The sequence below is a fragment of the Scyliorhinus canicula genome, chromosome 14, assembly GCF_902713615.1.
Source record: "Scyliorhinus canicula chromosome 14, sScyCan1.1, whole genome shotgun sequence".
Taxonomy (NCBI): Eukaryota; Metazoa; Chordata; class Chondrichthyes; order Carcharhiniformes; family Scyliorhinidae; genus Scyliorhinus; species Scyliorhinus canicula.
In genome coordinates this window covers 141,426,962-141,448,024 of record NC_052159.1, presented here as the reverse complement: position 1 = coordinate 141,448,024, position 21,063 = coordinate 141,426,962, and the positions used below count along the sequence as shown (strand labels likewise).

General features: G+C 40.9%; 1 protein-coding gene across 2 annotated transcripts in view; it reads left to right on the top strand.

Moving 5' to 3' along the window:
• The window catches only part of ndfip2 (Nedd4 family interacting protein 2), a 100,977-nt gene extending 81,171 nt beyond the window's left edge, over positions 1-19,806 (top strand). For both annotated transcript variants that reach the window (XM_038817702.1, XM_038817703.1), the window contains 3 exons: positions 3,277-3,343; positions 13,527-13,632; positions 18,622-19,806. In XM_038817702.1, coding sequence (XP_038673630.1) covers positions 3,277-3,343; positions 13,527-13,630 — 171 coding nt within the window. In that variant the 3' untranslated portion in view covers positions 13,631-13,632; positions 18,622-19,806. The remainder of the gene's footprint in view (positions 1-3,276; positions 3,344-13,526; positions 13,633-18,621) is intronic.
• The last annotated feature ends 1,257 nt before the right edge of the window (positions 19,807-21,063 follow it).

Here is a 21,063-nt window from a genome sequence, read left to right as displayed (position 1 = left end):
AAAATTCTAAGCAATATAGTCGTCAAGCAGAGATTTGTAAGTGGTTAATGGAATCTATTTTCCATTAGTGTTATCATGCCAGCAGGAATCCCACTATCTGTAAAGGGTCATCATACCTGTCCTGTGGCTGCTCCCTGAGCATCCTTAGAATGTTTGTTAATAGTACCTGCAAAATTGCTACTTCAGACACCTTCACCATGTACTAAAGTTTTCTCGCATGTCTTGAAAGGCTCATAATCCGTGCAGCAAGTGAAAATAAATAGGATGTTAGGATATATAGTTGGTATAGTCCAATACAAAACAACATGTTCTATTGTGTCCCTTGACAGAATTTAGTGGGTCTTGTATGGGCGTCATCTAGAATGGTGTTTTCATTTCTAGGCCCATCATATGGTGGGAGAAGTGGTTATGATATGGTCATGTTGCTAACTTGCAGCATGATCTAATGGGATAGACTCAGTTGACCAGTAGACTATTTTCTGTCTGTGTTTGTGCCTGTTGTTGCTGCTTTGACAAGAGGCTCCCCCTTCTTTGCACTAAGTACCATTAATTCAGTATCAAGTAGTTTTCATTGGATGCGGAATAACAAATTAATTCCCTGCCTTGTACAGTTGTCATCCTTTTGCTTGCACACTGCATTCCAAACCCTTGTGTCTCATCAGGAGTGCAATCTGACCCCTTTTCTAGTGGAAGTATTGTTGAAACAATTGATGCTCTGATGCATTTGGAGACCGCACTGAAGCTGTGCTGACAAATATTGAATATGTCTTGCAGGAAGGTTGTTCATTTCTGTGGTTTTCCTCGAATGTAATACAAACCTAGTTCAATTCCAGCTATATTGAAATGATTTGATAATAAAGATGAATGACACATTTGTGTTATAGATTGCTACTGGGAAAGAATATTCAAAGAAAGAACTTGAGTGTTTTTAAATATCAAGTTTTACTTTTCAAAAGGTTATGCCAACTGGAAAAAAAGACTTACTGATTTCATTTGAATGATGAAATGTCGAGACACCTGCTTGTATTTTAAGATGCAGTGGCAGAATAGAAATTAATTTTTCGTGGCTTTCAATAAAATCCTGGATTAGATCATTTAGATCTTGCATAATTTGTCCATTGGGCCTCAGCAGCCGCTACAGTTGTTTTACTTCTGTGATTGTTCACTTTCTCATTTAATGTAAAGACATTTTATTGTACCACTTAAATGGCAACTTCTGTAACAAAATAACAATGACGTATTACTGTAAACAATCTTGGAGAGGAAAGTAATGTCTAAAGGAATTTGAGGATCCCTAGCAGAAAATTTAAATTAATGTATCACAGAAACCTGACAAAATAATTTGGGCACCAAACTCTGATTAGCACTATGGTTCCATTTGGTGACCAAAATGATGTCTGATTCGCGGTTGCACATTCCACCATGACCTGTAAAGGATTTGATCTTGGTGAAAGGTGAACAAGAAGTATCTTTTACCCAGGTCTGAATTTGTCCCATTTCTTTTAATGCAATTGCTTATGCCCTAAGACAGGGAGCACCAGTGTTGATTTGCCTGCACAAAACCAATGCTAAGCAGCAAGAAAAAATGGAAAATACGTACCATAATCACTGTGCTCCTGGTCCCAAGATCACTGTCCTCACTACTGACTGACAATTCTTCCTCATCCCTTGCCTCAACCCCTAACCTCTTTGCCCATCCTCCCCAACAGTACTTCTAAAAACTGCAATCTTCTGACTCAATCCCTTACAGCACACTCGACCACCTTAATTGTACTCCTAAAGTTTGCAGTCTTCAGACCTGATCCTCGATCACATATCCTGAGGCCCTCCCTATCCTTTCTTCCCCAGACGTCCATGATCCACTGCAATTACTTAACTGGAAATTGGAGGTCTAACCTGTGCAGGCTGGTAAAACGCCGCTATCAACATCCCAATGAAGTTTGAAATTCCTTGGATTTCCCCATTTGGGTTGAGGAATTTAACAATGTGTAGCTAAGGATCCCCCAAAATAAGTGCACCCGTACTTCTAGACCTTTGACTTGTGTTGAACAGCAACCACTATGGGGTATACAATTAACCTTTTTTCCTTTGATCATTGCAGCATGCAGTCTGATATCTAGGAAGGCACAGTACCTGTCCTCTATTCCATTGCAGCCCTGTGCTCCAGCTGCCTTTTGACATTTCTCACATCATGTGGCGTCAAATCATCATACCATAGTCATTAACAGAAAGAGTTGAAATTCAGTTTTCAGGTTCATTTAGCCATGTTGAACTCTGCTGGGAACTGAATGCTGGAGTGTCTAGTTTGAAAAGTAAAAGACTTTAATGAGTTTGAGGCCTTTATGGCACTGGTATCCTTGGCAGTAGTTAGCAGGGGGTGGTGCTTAAGGTCAAAAGCTCTTCTTTCAGGAGGTCATTGTAACATCCCACTCTGATACGATTAAACTAATATGGATAGGGTGTTAATATCTAGAACAGTGGGATGCTGTTTTCTTGTGTCAGTGATTTAATTCTGTTAGTGGCTGTATTGTGACATTGTGCAAGCAGTAACAAGGTAAAGCAAGAAAACTGACTGACTTCATTCAATAACAAAACAAAAGGAGGAACACATCAGTGATCATATGGGACAGGATGCTGAGGCATCTGCACATTTACAAAATATGTTGGCTGCGTCCTTTTCAATGAGACTCGGGAATATTTCCAGCCATAAGCAATTTTTATTTTACCCGAGTGCACTGTTTAATTATCATTATTGGGGAGTACGTTTGTTGTAGCTAGTCATCGCTGGTCTGAAGTTCATGGAAAATAGACTTTAGAATGAAATTTTAGCTCTTACTTAATGTCAAATATAAAACTCTTGTTGGAAAAACTTAGGATCATGTTTTAATTACTAATCAATTTACAGATGCAGGATATTGGTTTTGTATAGTGTTTCAGTGCAGTGCTCCAAATTTGTCTAAAGTAGTGAAATCCTGTTTCAGGCCATTGTTCTATGTTCTGTTCATGCTGACTGCCATTTCAAATTTGCCAAATCCATTCTGTATCTTTTCCTAAGATAGCAAAAGGTGAAAAGCATTGACAAAGCCAAAAGAAAACTGAAAATTAATAGCACAGTGCTACCATGCAACATACTACCAAAACCATGGAATTGAAAGTTTTCAAAATTGCAGTATTATGTTTATTTCAAACTTTATGCTGTAATTTATTACAAAAGGTGGAGACATATTCAGTATTGTCTGTGTGATTATTTAATAATCTTCTATTTTTCTCTTACAGTTTTCTGATTATTTCAATGGCTATTTCAACGGTCAATATTGGCTTTGGTGGATATTCCTTGTTCTTGGTGAGTTGACTTTTCCCCCTGATCACTAAGGAAAGCGTTTTCTGAAAGATGTGATGCCATTTTTTTTTTCTTGTTTTAATATAAATTTTGAGAACCCAATTCTTTTTTTTTATCCAATTAAGGGGCAATTTAGCGCGGCCAATTCACCTCCCCTGCGCATCCTTTTGGGTTGTGGGGGTGAGATCGACGCAAACAGGGCGAGGAATGTGTAAACTCCACATGGACAGTGACCCGGGGCCGGGATTGAACCTGGGCTCTCGGCGCCATGAGGCAGCAGTACTAACCTCTGCCCCACCGTGCCATCCAAGGCATTTTTCGTTTTCTTAACTGCACATGGTATATTTTCATCCACTCTTATTCCACTTGGTGCAAATGCCTAAGTTGAAAAAATATTGCATGTTTATTTTTGGATTCGAATTCTCGTGCGGGTAGGAACTTATCTGTTTTTATATGGGGAAAATTTATCTGATATCTAGTGTTATTGCATAAGTATTTATGCTTGAACATTGATTCACATTTTTAGTCCCTCCCCATCATTCACAAGAGATTTCTTGAGTTTCACTATGAAAATAATCATTGTATAATTGAAGTTTAGTGTGAATATGCATTGTCGGATGCTTTAAAGCAATAATTTATTCCCATTAATTAATTAACTTTGGGTGTTTTAATTGATTTTTTAAAAAAGTGCCTTTATCAGAAGCCTCAGAGCTAGAATGGCAGTTTATCATTTTAGTTCTAACTCCAGCTGCTGTTGGCCGTTCCACCTTGCCTGTGTTTAGTGATTATAATCTGTTCTTGTTTGAAAGTCCAGAAGAAGCCTAACGTGTCAGAAGGGTATTGCATTTTGGAAAAGATGTGAAAGGAGAAGTGATATCTTTTGAAATGTACCAACTGCCTGACTGCTGATACAGGCCAGTTGATGCAGTTTCCCCACTTTGAACTGCATAGACCTTTCTCAAGCACTACACTTCCAAAAAGTAATTCCAGTATGCTTACCAAACATGGGTTTCATATTATTTACTAAGTTCCAAATTGATCAAATAATGCGATAATAATGCTTGGAAATAGATGCAAATAGAACAGACAATAGCCTCTATTTGTCTGTAAGCAAACGCTTTAATTGTCAAACATCAGATCAGTGTTGCAGTTGAGATTAATCCGAATTTATTTATCTTTTTATGTTTTTTAAATTATTTTTTTCTTCAATATCGATTGAAGGTGTTTCTTTTCCCATCCCATCACCGAAGCAATTTGTGTGTATTTGAGAAGAAATTGCAAACTTTCAATTGCACACATCCTGCATGCTTATTGTGTTGGTCTCCCAGCAGAAATGAAGTTGGTCACCAGCATGTGTTGACAGCATGCTCCCAATGTAGACACGTGGATTAGTATTATTTCCTGTCCCAAGGATACTGTGTGATTTTTTTTTTAATGTTTGTTTTAAATTCCAGCCACAAGGTGTTACATTCATTTGAATATTTTCCAGTGTAGACTTGATCTGAATTTTCTATTGTTATTCATATTGAATGTTTAGGTTTTTCTGCATGGCAGTAATATTTTGGGTATTTTTAAAATAATATTAAGTTATATGAGGGTGATAGAGTGAGCTGCAGTCAGATGATCAGGTGACATTCTAAATAGTTAAGACATTTTCTTGAAACATATTTTTATGTATTTATTCTTGTCAATATATAGAAAACAAAAAAAGCCTTCCCTATGTCTGTGGTAAACCTCTGAATCAGACGTGAAGGTGATGTCGGTAAAGCATTAAATAAAATGAAACTGAGTTTTCATAATAATCCGTTCCCTTTACTGTTTTATTTCACAAGAATCGTTATATAAAAAACAAATAAAAATAAATATTCAGATGCTGGAAATCTGAACAAAATTAAAATATGAATTGAAATAGAAGTTTTTAGGTCGCTGCATTCCCCTGAAATTCTTGACTTGTTCTGAGTAGGAAACTTTGGGCGGGATTCTCCGAGTGTCCGCGCCGTCATGAAAGCCATCACGTTTCACGACGGCACGAACGGGCCGCTGGCAGCATCGATTCAGGCCCCGAAAAGGGGCCAGCAGCGGTGTCGCGAGAAACGCAGTGGGCGTGGCGCCAGAATGGCGCAGTCAGCACACGATGTCCGGATGACTTGGCGCCGCGTCATTTTATGTGCCGATCCGTGCACAGGTCCCAACACAGGAGAGATGGCTGCGCCCCGCCATGCTGCCCCAGGTTCCGGGACCATGACCTGGTGACACGGCTGGACGCAGTGGAAGAGCAGAAGGCGATTCTGTGCCCAAGACGTGGCCATCAGCACCCGACCAGCACAGTCAGGCGCAACTGGCGTGATGTGGGCATAGCCGTTAGCGATGTGGGGCACACCCCATGTACTGGAGAGCAGTGCAGCAAGAAACTCCACGACCTGACGAGGGCAGCCAGGGTAAGTACCCCGAGAGTTCCCCTGGGCCACACCCCACCCTTCTCCTCCCACATGGGCACCATACCCCCCTTGCAACCCTCTGTGGCGTGGTGCACAGTGCACCCCCCCCCCCCCGCCATAATGTTAACAATATTTGTGCTTCTTGCTGCTGACCGCCTAACTCTGATTCTTCCCCATCCTCATGGAGGCGGACAAGAGGGCCCTCGTCTGAAGCCGGGCAACAAGAAACGGATGCACAGAGGACAGACACAAATGACCGTGATGAACAACGACGGAGTCAGGACACTGACGACCATGAGACGGATGAAGAGAGGACAGAGAGCCAGGACAGTAACGGACAGAGGACGGGAACTCGGGACAGTGACGCACAGAGGACGGCCAGACAGATGTTGGACAGACTGGACACAGCCCCTCGCATGGGCCGGAGAAAATGTCCATCGGTCCAATGCTCGACCCAGGAGACCGCAGACCTGTGGTCCGATGAGGACATGGATCTTGCGTCACTGCTGTCACCCATACCCTCCACCACCGCAGATACCCTCGCCTCGGTTAGGCACATTAGTGATGAGGCTTCTGTGACACTGACTGGTGCTCACCGGTACAGCAGGTGGAAGTAGGAACAGCCGAGGGGCTGACAGTCGGAGGACCGCCCAGCCCCAGCACCCAGCTGCCACCCAGCCGGTTCCCGGGTTCCTGGACTTGCCAGACCCATCCATACACCCGATGCATTTAGAAACCCAGGGAATGGACAACGGGATGACGGCCGCCTTTCAGCATCTGCAGACACAATTGAATGAGTCCGTCGGCATCCAGCAGGGAGTGGTGTCGGTTATGGCTGCCACGCAGGCGGCGTCTGCGGTGGAGGAAATGGGGGCAACAGTTTTGGCCATGTCTTCTTTTGTCTTCTAACCTCTAAAGTATTTTTTTGCCTCAACTTCACTTACCTTGTACAAAGTAGAGCAATTTTAATGTAAATAAAATACAAGAACTGCTTAGCAACAAATGAGAAGATAATGGACTGCACAAAAGCTAACTAATAATAATAGTCTTTACTTTTCTCACAAGTAGGTTTACATTAACCCTGCAATTAAGTCACTGTGAACATCCCCTAGTCGCCACACTCCGGTGCCTGTTCGGGTATATCGAGGGAGAATTCAGAATGTCGAAATTTCCTAACAGCATGTCTTTCGGGACTTCTTGTGGGAGGAAACCGGAGCACCCGGAGAAAACCCACGCAGCCACAGGGAGAATGTACCTCTTCATTCACCTGAGGAAGGAGCAGTGCTCCGAAAGCTAGTGTTTGAAACAAATATGTTGGACTTTAACTTGGTGTTGTAAGACTTCTCACAGGGAGACTGTGCAGACTTCGCACAGATAGTGACCCAAGCCAGGAACCGAACCTGGGACCCTAGCACGGCGAATCAGTGCTAACCACTTTGCTACCATGCCACCCACATTGAGTTGCCTGTTCCCCTGAAACTACTTTATTTTTCACTGAGTTTCTTGGAGTCTTAACACAGTATATACAGACTTTTTGGAGCAGTCAATATACTTGTCGTACAATTAATGAGTTATCTAACACTGATTAAATGCATGTTTGCACTGTAACATGTCCTGTTGGTGAGTTTGTAAGCAGGAGAGAATGTGAAATGCAACATTTGGCTTACTTTAAGGCCTATCCATCTGTCCCACCATCATTCCAGTTTTGCTAGCAGCAAGAGTGGCAGCAATATTGCTAGGCGAAGGATACAAGCGAGCATCCCTGGGTTGATGTTTGTCTATAAAGGAAGGATGCTAGTAACTCCAATTACTGCTCCAGGAGGAGCTACACTTTCAAGTAATTGACAAAAGAACCAAAGGGGGTGGCAGCAAGGTGGTGCTGCGGTTAGCATTTTTGCCTCACGGCGTCAAGGTCCCAGGTTCGATCCCGGCTCTGGGTCACTGCCCGTGTAGAGTTTGCACATTCGTCCCGTGTGGATTTCACCCCCACAACCCAAAGATGTGCAGGGTAGGTGGATTGGCCATGCTAAATTGCCCCTAATTGGAAAAACTTAATTGGGTACTCATTTTTTTTTAAAAAAGAACCAAAGGGGAGCAGAGTAATTTTTTAATGCAATGAGTTATGACCTGGCAAGCGCTCCCCGAGGATCAAAATTTAGATGTATACTTCAAAAGGAAAATAGGCATGAAGAAAAGAAGTACAGGGTTGCTCAGTTAGCTGGGCAGCTCAAGTGTAGTACTGTATAATGCCGTAATTGTGGGTTCAGTCCCTGCACCGACTGATATAGCCTGCCTTACTCCATAGTGATACCATGGCATTAGCCTTGATAAGCAGCCTTAGTCACCAAGGAAGACACACAGATACACAAAAAGAGCAGAGAAATGGGATTAATTGGACACATACATATTCCCAGATCCAGCATATTTGTGACGTGCTGTATGATTCTGTGAAGTAAGTTGAGCACTAATCAAGAAAAATCCTAACTGCGGGAAAAAAGTCAATCTGTCGGTGGGTTTGTGGGAAGTTTAAACCAACTTGAGGAGCACATAACATACATTGTCAAAGAAGCGCAATGGATTGACATGCAATTTCCACATCCGACAGCACTGTTCACCACCTTCATTTGGGACCTGCCTTGAGTATCCACTATACTGCAGGTCCTGACTGGAGGAGGAGAGCAACATGCTGAAAGCCAGGAGTTGAATACCACTCCAGTGAGTGCATGTGTGTATTGGGGGAATGCAATAAACTAAAATAAAACTACATTTAATAAAAGGGAATATCAAGCAAATTAAATGCATGAAGCAAACTTTGAAATGTGGCCATTGTGACATGGTTTGCTATTTTTGTGCAAACTGCAAGGTTCCAAGTACCAAGTGTTTTAAAACAGTGGGGAAGATATCCATGATATTATGAACAGTGAAACCATAAACCTTTCCATTTATAAATACATTTACAATTTCATTGCACTCATTGGTTGTCGAAAGAGTGTGCTTTTCTTCAGCTAAATTCCTGGAAACATGCAATGACTTGTACTGCAATTGTATAACCTTACTGATCTTAATATTGTAAAACCCATTTTACAAACCTGGTGAAAGGTCAACTCAATTGAGGAAACAAATGTAAATGAAGATTAATTTAAGTAGCGTACTGTTTGAAACTAACAGCTGCTGCACATAAATTTTACAAAGCATCAATTTTGACTACCTGTGTAATGGGTTTTATAAATCATTTATTATAATGTGCAAAATATTCTCGATACAATTTTACTCCAAATGTTTTTATTGTAAATAGAAAACTGGGAAACTAATCTTAAAACATAATTTCACGGTGCTGATTGTCCTTAATTGGCTTGTCATCAGTCACCTCCCTGTTTGAGTCAAATCAAATCTTCAATCCTGGTTGTGACAAAGTCTGGGCAATTAAGGTAAAGTTCAGGAAATAAAGGCGGAGGACTGCTCTTATTGAGTTTGAGAGTTCACTCAAACTCCAGTGAGTATATCCGCAATCTGTTTGCAGTAAGAGCTAAGCGTGTGAGCTAATCATTTTGGCCCCTGAGTAGCTTTTTCTGAGCATATGCTTGTTAATTCCCCTAGACTCTTTTTAAAATCGCCCTTCCATGTGCTAGGATGGCATCTCCAGAATTGATGTATGTGCCAAAACTCTCATGAGAGTTCACAGTAAAATGGAGAAACTTGAGGCTAATTTGTAGTGAGGGCCTTTTCAGAGTAGGAATGCATGAAACCTGGCTACAGGGAGAACTGTATTGGCAACTGAATATTTCCAGGCATTTATGAAGACAAGGTAGGGACAATGAGGGAGATGAAATAATTGTACTAATTAAAAATAGGGGCCCAGAATCTTCAAGCCTCCGTTTTGTACTCTCCCTCGACGCACTACAGGGCCCCTCAGAAGTTGAAACCCAGTGTAAATTTCCTGGGAAATTTAAACTTGTGATCAGCAATTTCGCTGCTTCCCAGGACCCCATGGCAAAGGACTCCAGAATAGTTAGTCAGGAAATGTTAGACAGAAAAGTCCTAATTTGACTCCTGGGTAAGTGTACAACTGACCGCCGCGACTCCCCCTTTGACCCCGCAGATTGCCCTCAGTCTGATCTGACTGGCCTTCCCCACCACCTGCCACACACATACACACCGACCCAGCCTGAGTAGCCCCCATCATCCAACTCTCTGGAAACAGGGATTCCGACCCTGATTGGAAGACTGGAGCCGGTAGAATTTTGGGAGAAAAAAATAATGTAACTACCAGAACGAAGGGTACAGAAGCCCTGTGGATTGGATTAAAAGATAAAAGGGGATCCATCACTCTGATAGGGGCATACCACAGACTACCAAATAATGGGAAGGGAATTGGAGGAAGAAAAATGTGTGCAAGTTTATGAGGTGATGAGAAGGTACAGAGTAATAATCCTGGGAATTTTCAACTGGCAGGGATGACCAGTGAAAGTAGAAAAGGAAATCAAGTTTTTACACCGACTCTTTCCTCACTCTCTACGTTTAGAGTACAACAAAAATAGAATCACTGATGTATCTTGTAATGGGTAAACAACAAGAACAGATGGCAGAAGTTAAGAGTATGAGATAAGAGCATCCTAGCACCAGTATCAAGACTTGGATCGAGAATAACATAATAGAACAAAAATAGTTAATCGTTGGGAAAAGAGAAAATTGTGAAGAAATTAAGGAATTAAAGAAGGTTATCTTGGAGAAAATTGTGCAAGCCATAGAGACAGAAAATAAATTGAATTCAAGAGCAAATATTCCACTGAAAGCCAAAAACAATCAGAAAGCTAATAATGTGTCACTGTGGGTGAATAAGGGAAAATTTTAATCAATTAAACAAAAATAACATTCAATAAGTACTTGAATACCAAAGGAGAGGAGGATAAAAGGGAAGAAGGGAATTTGGGGGAGAACTTTAATCAAAATACCTGTCGGGAAGGCAAAGAAAATTTATGAAATATTACTGTATCATCAACAAATGCAAGGAGAAATAGTGTTCAAATTTTTAAAAGATAGGAAAATTAAAGCAGGGAAGGGGCCAAATGAACTTCCAGGAATTCGGGATAAATGGCAGTAGCATTTAATGCCGCTTTGCCTCAGTTTTTTTACTGAAGAAGATAACAATAGGTGTGCATAAGCTTAAAAAGAATAATAATGCAGTTGAGATGGAAAGGAAAGAAATAATCGACAAACCTCTGTTCGCTTCCCACTCATCATGCTTGTTCAGCCATTCCTTAATTGCATCAGGTTCAACCACTCTCTATGAAGGAGAGTTTCACATTCTTACCGCTCATTGGGTGAAGAAGTTTCTTCTGAATTCCCTATAGCATCTCTTAATGACTATCTTTTATTGAAGGCCTGTGGCTATGCTGTTTCTCCATAGGAGGAAACATTCTCTCTGTATCCACTCAATCAAAACCTTTCAAAATTAATCTCAGAGATTCAACAACATTTGCAGCATAATTTAGTAACATGTTCAGTATCACTGCACAGCAGGCTTGAATAAGGTTTTATTTTAAATGAGTTTACAGTTTAGTCTGTGCTGTTGGTCTACAATAACTTCATGTGTGGATGTGCTCGGGACACTATAATTGGCCTTAACAAGATTACATGTGAAAAATGGCCACTTAGAAGGGAAGGTATACAAGAGGGTGATTTATGCCCATGGAACCATACCTCAGCATGGAGGCAATAGCCTCAGATAGCGAAGAAAAATTATTTGTGAGAATTTTACTTATAATCTCAGAAATGTTTAATGCCGTAATCATCAGTAATGTTGTAATCATGGTAGCACAGTGGTTAGCATTGTCGCTTCACAGCACCAGGGTCACAGGTTCGATTCCCGGCTTGGGTCACTGTCTGTGTGGAGTCTGCACATTCTCCCCGTGTCTGCGTGAGTTTCCTCCGGGTGCTCCGGTTTCCTCCCACAAGCCCCGGGAGATGTGCTGTTAGGTCATTTGGACATTTTGAATTCTCCCTCCATTTACCCGAACAGTCGCTGGAATGTGGCGACTAGGGGCTTTTCGCAGTAACTTCATTGCAGTGTTAATGTAAGCCTACTTGTGACAATAAAGATTTTTATTATTGTCTATTAACGCCAATTCACATTTATGTATGAGGGCTGAACTCTGAAAATAGTAAATTGGATAAATATGCACAGCAAAAACTTAAATGTAGCCAATAGAAATACATTTTTAATAAATCTAAGCTACTTGATACTACGGAAACCTACAGAAGTGCTTTATTATTTTAGCTATAATTCTGTACATTAGTTTGAGCCGATGGTATACATTGTCCTGAATAAATTAAAACCGTATGGTGAGCGGATTCTCAGTCGCTGAAATGCTCTAAATTTCATTATTTTAAATGTTAAAGGTATTCTCTGAATTGTTTAATCCAGTACAATAAATTATAATGTAGCATCCATAAAACTAGAATTTTTCTGAATATTGATATGAATTTTGCAGAGGAGCCATAATTTCAGAATTAAAAGCAAATTGGGACTTTCAGATTAATGAAGAGTCATACAGACTTGAAGCGTTAACTCTATTTTCTTCACAGATGCTGCCAGACCGATTTGAGTTTTTCCAGCATTTTCTGTTTTTCTTCTTTTAGATTAATGGTTTGCTCAAATGTTGTAAGTTTTCAATTAAATCTGAGATCACTGTTTCTCCTTCCGTTCCAGACCAAAGTCCAGTTTTCAAAGTTTACATTTTTTTTAAATTTGCAGTTACCACTTCTATTTTTCCAATTAAGGAGCAATTTAGCGTGGCCAATCCACCAACCCTGCACATATTTGGGTTGTGGGGGTGAGACCCATGCAAACACAGGGAGAATGTGCAAACTCCACACAGACAGTGACCGGGGGCCGAGATTGCATCCAGGTCCTCTGCGCCGTGAGGCAGCAGTGCTAACCACTGCACCACCACGTTCTTCAAAGTTTTAACATTTTAACCACATTTCCAAAAGTCGTTTAGTTTTAGCACCGTATTAAATTATCTTGGGCTGGAATCTCCGCTGGTGGGATGCTCCGTTTTTCCAGCAGCCCGGAGGTTTCCCGACAGCGTGGGGCTGCCCCACAGTGGGAAACCCCATGACCAGCCGGTGAAACGGAGCATCCCACCAGCGGGTGAAATAGAAATGTGGCGCAGCGGGGGTGGAGAATCCAGCCCTTTGTATTTTGGTGTCTTGAACTAGTTCTGTTACTAATTTGTTTTATCTTCGAGAAAGATTTCAAATGAGTTAATTTAAAATTTGCCTCAAGTTATTAGTTATTCAGGTACCACTGAGTAAAATATGTCCTTTTTGAAGATAGTTGGTGAGGAGTTGTCAAATAAAGATTGCTTGTGGAAATGGGAATTCTGTTCTTTATGCAAACACACCTGTGTTTCAGCCTTGCGAAAGATTGAATGAGAAGATTCAACGTTTTTCACTGGGTGTATTATGCATACAATCCAATTCCTGCATTTAAAAATGGCAGAAATAACTTAGTTTATTGAGGTGTGGGAGAGGGTCGTGAAGTGTCTAAATAACAATTTGAATACCAGCCTTACATTGGATGTCTTGCTGAATCCAAATGGAATAGTTTTACATGTTGTATCATAGTTTTAAAAAGTGATTGGAAGTAGATTTATCAAGCTTTTATAGCATGCTTTTATTATTTGTCCCTTTCTGGGTGCTTTCTAAAGTAATGCATTAATTTGTATTTTTATTTTTCCTTTTAGGACTGCTGCTGTTTTTCAGAGGTTTTATCAACTACCTGAAAATCAGAAATATGTCTGAGAACATGGCTGCGACTCACCGGACCAGACTTTTCTTCTTGTACTAGAGGTATGATCCATTTCAATGGGAAACTGGGTAAAGTAAAGTTGCCATAGTCCTCAATGACCATAGGCTGCTTTCCCCTTTGAGGGAAGAGCTGACTGGTGGTGATTTAACCGGAGGATCACCACACCTCAGGCGAGAGGTGAGGTTGAGAAGAATAACCTCAGCAGGTACGGGAATTGAACCCGCGCAGTTGGCTTCACTCCACATCATGAACCAGCTAACTGAGCTAGACCAGCCCCCAAAGTAAAGTCGCCCAAATGACCATAGGCTGCTTTCCCCATTGAGGGAGAGAGCAGATTACTGGTGATTTAACCTGAGGATCACCACAGCTCGGGAAAGGGACAAGCTTGAGAAGGTGGGGCCTTCCTAACTCAGGCGGTAAATGTATTGAACCGTGCTGTTGGGCTCGAACAATCTGACCAATGGCTTGTTTCTACCTCCGTGATTTGGTAGTTAGCTTATTCTTAAGTATTCTTTAAGTCAATATATTCTAGCGTTTAATTAAGAGAACATCGGTTCATTGTTATTAAAATGCATTTCCACTGCCTGCCTCCTGATTCCACTCCCACCTGTTGCTGCAAAGACATTATAAGTTGTCCATTTTCTCCGTTATCATTGGCAGCATAGTCGCTTCTCGTGTAATTGAGAACTCCATTCTTGATCAGTTTTCTTGGATCCTGTGCTTCATAGATGGAGGTACTGAATACAAAAACATCAGAAAAGTTATGCTGAGTCTGTGTGAAGCCCTGATTGGGCCACAGCTGAAGTATTGCGCCCAGTTCTGGTCACCACACTTGAGGAAGGATATAAGAGTCCTTGAAAGAGTGCAGAGGGCATTAACCAGAATGCTGCTAAAATCCCTCATTCCTGGAACCAAAGTTAGGTTGGAGAAGTTGGGGCTGTTTTCGTTGGAGCAAAGGAGATTGACGAGAGATGTGATAGGGGTGTAAAAAGTTATGGCAGGTTTGACAAGGTAGACAAAGAAAAGTTGTTTCCATCAGCTGATGCTGGAAAGGCTAGGCGATCGGATATGGATTTTGGGCAAAAAAGGGGAATGTGAGGAAGAACTTTCCCACACAGTGAGTGTCAACAACTTGAACTTCGTTGCATAGTCTATGAGGGTTGTGGAAGCGGAGACAATGAATGATTGATTTTAAAAGGAAATTGGATGGGCCCTTAGGAATAAACTTGCAGGATTAGGGAGATGGTGTTGATTAGATTGCTCTACAAAGAGCCAGCATGGATTTGATGGGCTAAATGGCCACCTCCTGTACCATTATGACTGTGACTCTTCATTTCTGTCCTTTGTCTTGGCAATATACTAATGAAGCATGGGACTTGATTTTTAGTAAGTGTAAGTGAACGGGTTTTGAAAGAGTTGAGATCTTACTCCATGGAGTCAGCTTCAACATGCCTTTCCACACAAACATTAATCCGATGGCTTTTGCTGCTGTCCTAAACCAGCTGTCCAATGTTAGGACTTGCGTGAAATAAGATTCCCTCCAGCTTGACGTGAGCAAAGCTGAAACTGCTGTTCTATTTCTGCCAGTGACTAGTCATGACTCCCGTCAGCTTATGCAGGTGAGCTACCTTTTGTCATGGCTATTCTGCTACCAAATTTGCTTTCCTGTATCCCTGTAACATTGCCCATTTCTATCTCTCCTATCTGACTCATTTGCATTTGAATAAATCAGTACCAGCTGGCCTCTGTGACCACAGTGAGTTTGTTCTAAAGATTAACCATTCACTCACTGAAAAATTGTTCTTGCAGATTAGGTTTGAATTTATCCCCCTTGAAACATAGCATTTCCTCCGAACAAGGTGAAGTAGCTCATCATGACCAACATCCTCTAGTCCTTTTCACACCCTAAAAGTATAAATTTATCAGCTTCTCTTTTCCATTGGGAACATACCCAATTTTCATAGTGACTTCTCGTAATCCAATCCATCCTTTCTCAACATCATTCTGGTTGCTCTCATCCGTTTAGTTTCAGTAGCTGTAATTTAAAAAAATTGTCCTGCAACGACCAGAACAGTACACAGCTTTCAATAAGGCACTGACCAGGCAAGCGATTATACCTCTCAGTGACGTTTATGGCAATTGATGCAGCCATCCCATCAACCACTGCACCCATTTTGGATCTAAGTCGAAAGTTTTCCTTATTGAACAATGTATGAGAGGGTATGGGGAAGGCAGTTAAAACATCTGGATCAAGCAACCTGTTACATTATAGTCCATTTAAACTTTTTTGCAAACATATATCAGGCCATCGATTACTCAAATTTAACAGTAAGCCAGAGGCAGGCCTGTGCTGTGGAGAACCAGCAGAGGGTTTGCGGTGAGAGGAGCTCACTGGCCAACGTAAGTGCTGAAGATCAGCTTTTTGTCCACCTTGTAGGACCAGAGGAAGCAGCAAGAATGTTCTCACAAGAAAGCCCTTGGTCTCCCCCGTCCCAGTCTCTGCCTCAATGCACAGGCTCCTTAACCCGCCCATATTCCCAAACCCCCATCATGATCACGGACCCAATGCCCTGACATTGCCTACCCCTCTTGATGGCAGCCCCAATGTCCTGGCTCCTAGCTTCAATTTCAGTCTGAAGCCATTGTCCTTCACTGACTGTTGAGGCTGTGGCCTCCTGCTGCTTGTTTGTGCTCCTGCCCACTGATAATATCAGCATCAGAGGCTCATAGACAAAACATGATATTCATAAAAGAATAATTTTAATTTAAAGCCCAATGCATTTATTATTGGTCCTTATTATTGAGTTGGTTATTTTTAAACTGTAACCTGTATATTTTAATATGGTGTTAACATGCTCTTTGAAACATTAATTCCTGTCAATTCATACAACACACTTACTTAAGTTCCTGACTACCTAGAAACAAATGTAAGAATCTTCGAAAATGGTTAATCTTTGAATGGCAGTCTTTCAAGTCATTCATGTAACAACAAAAGCTTGTATTTATAGGTGCCATAAATGTAATAAAAGGTCCCACGGTGCTTCACAGAGTATGACTGAGACACAAAAGAAGATATGAGGGAAGATGATTTTTTAAACTTTGATTTATTATTGTCACATGTATTAGTACACAGTGAAAAGTATTGTCTCTTGCATGCTGTACAAACAATGCATACCGTACATAGGGAAGGAAGGAGAGACTGCAGAATATAATGTTACAGTTATTGCAAGGTGTAGAGAAAAAATCAACTTAATACAAAGTAGGTCCATTCAAAAGTCTGATGGCAATAGGGAAGAAGCTGTTCTTGAGTCGGTTGGTACGTGATCTCAAACTTTGGTATCTTTTTCTTGACGGAAGAAGGTGGGAGAGAGTATGTCTGGGGTGCATGGGGTCCTTAATTATGCTGGCAGCCTTTCTGAGGCAGCGGGAATTATAGATGGAGTCAATGGGTGGGAGGCTGGTTTGCGTGATGGACTGGGCTACATTCACGACCGTTTGTAGTTTCCTGCGGTCTTGGGCAGAGCAAGCTGCATACCAAGCTGTGATACAACCAGAAAGAATGCTTTCAATGGTACATCTGTAGAAGTTGGTGAGGGTCGTAGCTGACATGCCAAATTTCCTTAGTCTTCTGAGAAAGTAGAGTCATTGGTGGGCTTTCTTAACTAGTGCCGGCATGGGGAGACCAGGACAGGGTGTTGGTGATCTGGACACCTAAAAACTTGGTCAAAGAGGCAGATTTTAAGGCTTAACATAAAAAGGAGGAAATCGAGGTGGAGAGTGTAGGTAGGGTATTCCAGAGCTCAGGGGCTTGGTAAATGAAGGTATGGCCACCAATGGTGGAGCTACTTAAATCAGTAAGTAGCTATAGTAAAGAAAATGTTATTAAATGAATACCAGGACCAGCCATTTTCACCTCCTAACAACACCTCTCAATGCCAATGCCTCAGCTCTATTACTCCTGAATCTCTCAACCAGGCCAATGTTGCCTTGGAGGCCAATGTTGCCTGCAGATTTTGATATCCTCAAACACTCCTGGCTAACGCCTCACATTCTGTCCTTCATAACCTTGAGGTCACCCAAAACTCTGCTACGTATCCTAACTCGCACCAAATGCCATTCACCCACCAGACCTGTGCTCTCTAACCTATCTGCCTCCCGATCAAGCAACGCCTCGGTTTTTAATTTCTCTCTCATTTTTGCAACCCCCCAGAACCCGCTCTCCCTTTTCTTCCCTTTTTCCTCCACTCCTATAATCGGCCAAGATAATCCACATTTCTTGAATTCCAGCCTCTTGACCATCCCTGATTTTAATCAATTCAGTGTTGATGGCTGTGTCTTCAGGTGCTGACTCTGGAATTCTCTTCACCGTCTCCACCTCTCTTCCTCTTGTTCCTTCTTGAAGACCCTCCCTAAAACCTAGCTTTTAACCAAGTTTTTGGTCAGTTGCCCTAATATCTCCTTTTGTGACTTGGTTTGCTTTACAATGTATCTGTGAAACACTTTGGGACATTTTATTACATTAAAAGTGCTTTCATATAATATAAAATTAAAACATAAAACACTGGAACTACACAACAGCTCTGGCAGCATCTGTGGAAAGAGAAACAGACCTGAAACCTTGACTCTTGTTTCTCTGCACAAATGCTGCCAGATCTGTTGAATGTTTCCAACGTGGGTTTTTATTTCAGATTTCCAGCATCTGCAGTATTTTACGTTTGATTGTGTTGCTGGCACAGACGCAATGGGCTGAATGGCCTCCTTTCATGTTTTTTTTCCTTAATGATTCAGCTTAGAAAATGGACTAGTTTAGGGTTGTGGTGTGATCAGCATCCAGTATTCCTTGTCCACGTTTATTTAGAATGAATGGTGCCTTGGTTGAAGTCTCAGAAGGTTGATTACAAACACGAAAATGTTAGCTATTGTAAGTTCTTGCCTGAAGAAGAGTGCAAGTGTAGAATGTTAGGAAGGAAACGGGGGGAAAGCACTGATTCCGAAATGATTAATTTTGTAATTTTATATCTTTCTTCCAGAATGTGGCTAACGAGCAACTCGAACATTCCTTCCTAATGTGAAATGTCCAGATGTTGTGCTTCAAGCTGCCAAGTTATTTGGATGTAAAACTACTGAAGAATAAATAATTTAAGGTGTTACCACAAAATCTTAGCAAAATGCTGAATTTCAAGACCCTTCATAACATGAACCAGGTTTCTGAGTTGCTAGATGGTTGGAACCTTCCCTTTCAAATTTTAAATGCAGTGATCTTTTTCAATGTAAAAGTACTCTTCCAATCTACAAATTGCTACAGAAGAAATACAGTGGAGCCATTCTTGTATCCTTAATCACTGGCCAAACATTGACGCTGAAATACGTTTGTAACTGGATATCCAGAGTGCTTCGTCTTCCACCAAACCCACCCATAATCAGTTGATAAATTCAATTTGAAGCAAGCTGATCTATTCCTTGAACTATTTAAAATGATTGAGCTTTAAATGCAGTCCCCCGTCCCCCCCGATAAGGTGGTAATATCTGAAGAACAAATGTGTAGTTTACTGGAATTAGGTTTAGAGCGCTATTATAAGTATCTTCATATGCCTCTTTTTAAAAATCAGAATAAGTAGTCGTTCCACTTATTGCTATGGTTTTCAGCTTTTGAAATTGCTTTGCTGATCTTCTTGTGCCCACTTTAGTGACTAATGCATGACATGAACTACTTTGTTAACAAAACTATTTTCTTATTGGCTTAAATGCATCAGATTGCTAGAGAAATATAACTGGAAATTAATTTTAACATTGAGGTTGTAAATTGTTAGCACATTTTACACCCTCTTATAAAATGCTTCATTTGGCTGTTGTTTTCTTTTGGTCCTTTTCAAGTAATTTAGCAAATCAAATGACAGAATTTTACAGGATTGTTAATTTCATTTTGTGCAGATTAAAAAAAAATACATTATTTGTAAGTTAGTTCAACAGAAACAGTAATGAGGAAAAAAAATCAAGGTTCTATTTGAGAATAATTGAAGTCAGTGATGGTGACTTCAGTTATGACTGCAAAAGTTGTATAAAAGCAGAATCCTGCACTTGTAAAAGTTTGAGGATAAAGAATAAATTCTGATTTAGTAATACTGCTTTGTTTTGTTTTCACCAACTCACAGACTGAAAGAACTTCAGTACTTTTTGGGTTTCTGAATTTGAATAAAAATATATTTAAAACCTTTTGTAAACATATGTTGCTTTGTATTTCTCAGTCTAGATTACGCAAGCTGTCTTGCAGAAACATATTTGGATGTCCTCATCCAAAATGTGGAAAGGTTCTTCAATGTTATGGTTTATTGTGTAGCCTAATAAAATGTAGCACTTTCCAATGCACAAATTATGGAACCAAGAGAAATAAACTTGGATACAGATGATGCATGTTCAATATAAAGGAATGAATTAGTAATGTTTGCGTTTTCCTGGTGCAATGAGCAGTGTAGAAGAGCATGCCAGGAACAGCATCAGGCTAGCCTAGAAAGATGAGTTGCTAACCTGTTGAAGCTACAAGACAGGGCAATATATATGCTGAACAAAGGCAGCAGCATGCTATGTACAGAGCTATAGAATCCCATAATCAGATTAGATCATAGCTCAGGGGTCCTGCAACATTGATTATGAATAATAGTGGCCAATTAAACATCTAACATGAAGGAGGAGTATCCAGGGACATCTGTGTTTAATGATGACGTACCCAAGCACATGACTCAAAAGACAAGGCCAAAGTGTTTACAACTATCTTCGGCCAGAATGCTCAGTGGATGGTACAACCCGGCCTTCTGAGGTCCCTACAATTACAGAATCCAGTCTTTAGCCAATTTGATTCATTCCACATGTTATCAATAAATGGTCAAGTGCACAGGATACGGCAAAGGCTACAGACCATGACAACAATCCGGCTACACTGCAGAAGCGCTGTGCTCCAAAGCCAACTGTACCTTGAGTCACACTGTTCCAGTACAGCTACAACACTGACCTCAACCTGAATGTTTTAAATTGCCCAGTTGTCTTATCCACAAAAATCAGGAATAATCTAAACTATCCAATTACCACCCCATCAGTTTACGCTCAATTATCAGCAAAGTAATGGAAAATGTCAGCAAATGTGCACTTGAGGGGAGCAGTGGCTTAGTGGTATTGTCACTGGATTAGTAATCCAGAGACCAAGAGTCATTCTCTGCAGACCCGGGTTCGAATCTTGCCATGGTAGATGGTGAAATTTGCATTCAATAAAAATCTGGAATTAAAATCTAAAGATGGCCATGAAACCATTGTCGTTAAAACCCATCTGATTCACGAAAGGAAATTTACCATCCTAGCCTAAGTATGACTCCAGACCCACAGCAGTGTGATTGACTCTTAAATGCCCTCAGGGATGGGCAAAAAATGCTGATCCAGCCAATGATGCCCTCATCCCATGAACGAAAGAAATGTGGCACTAA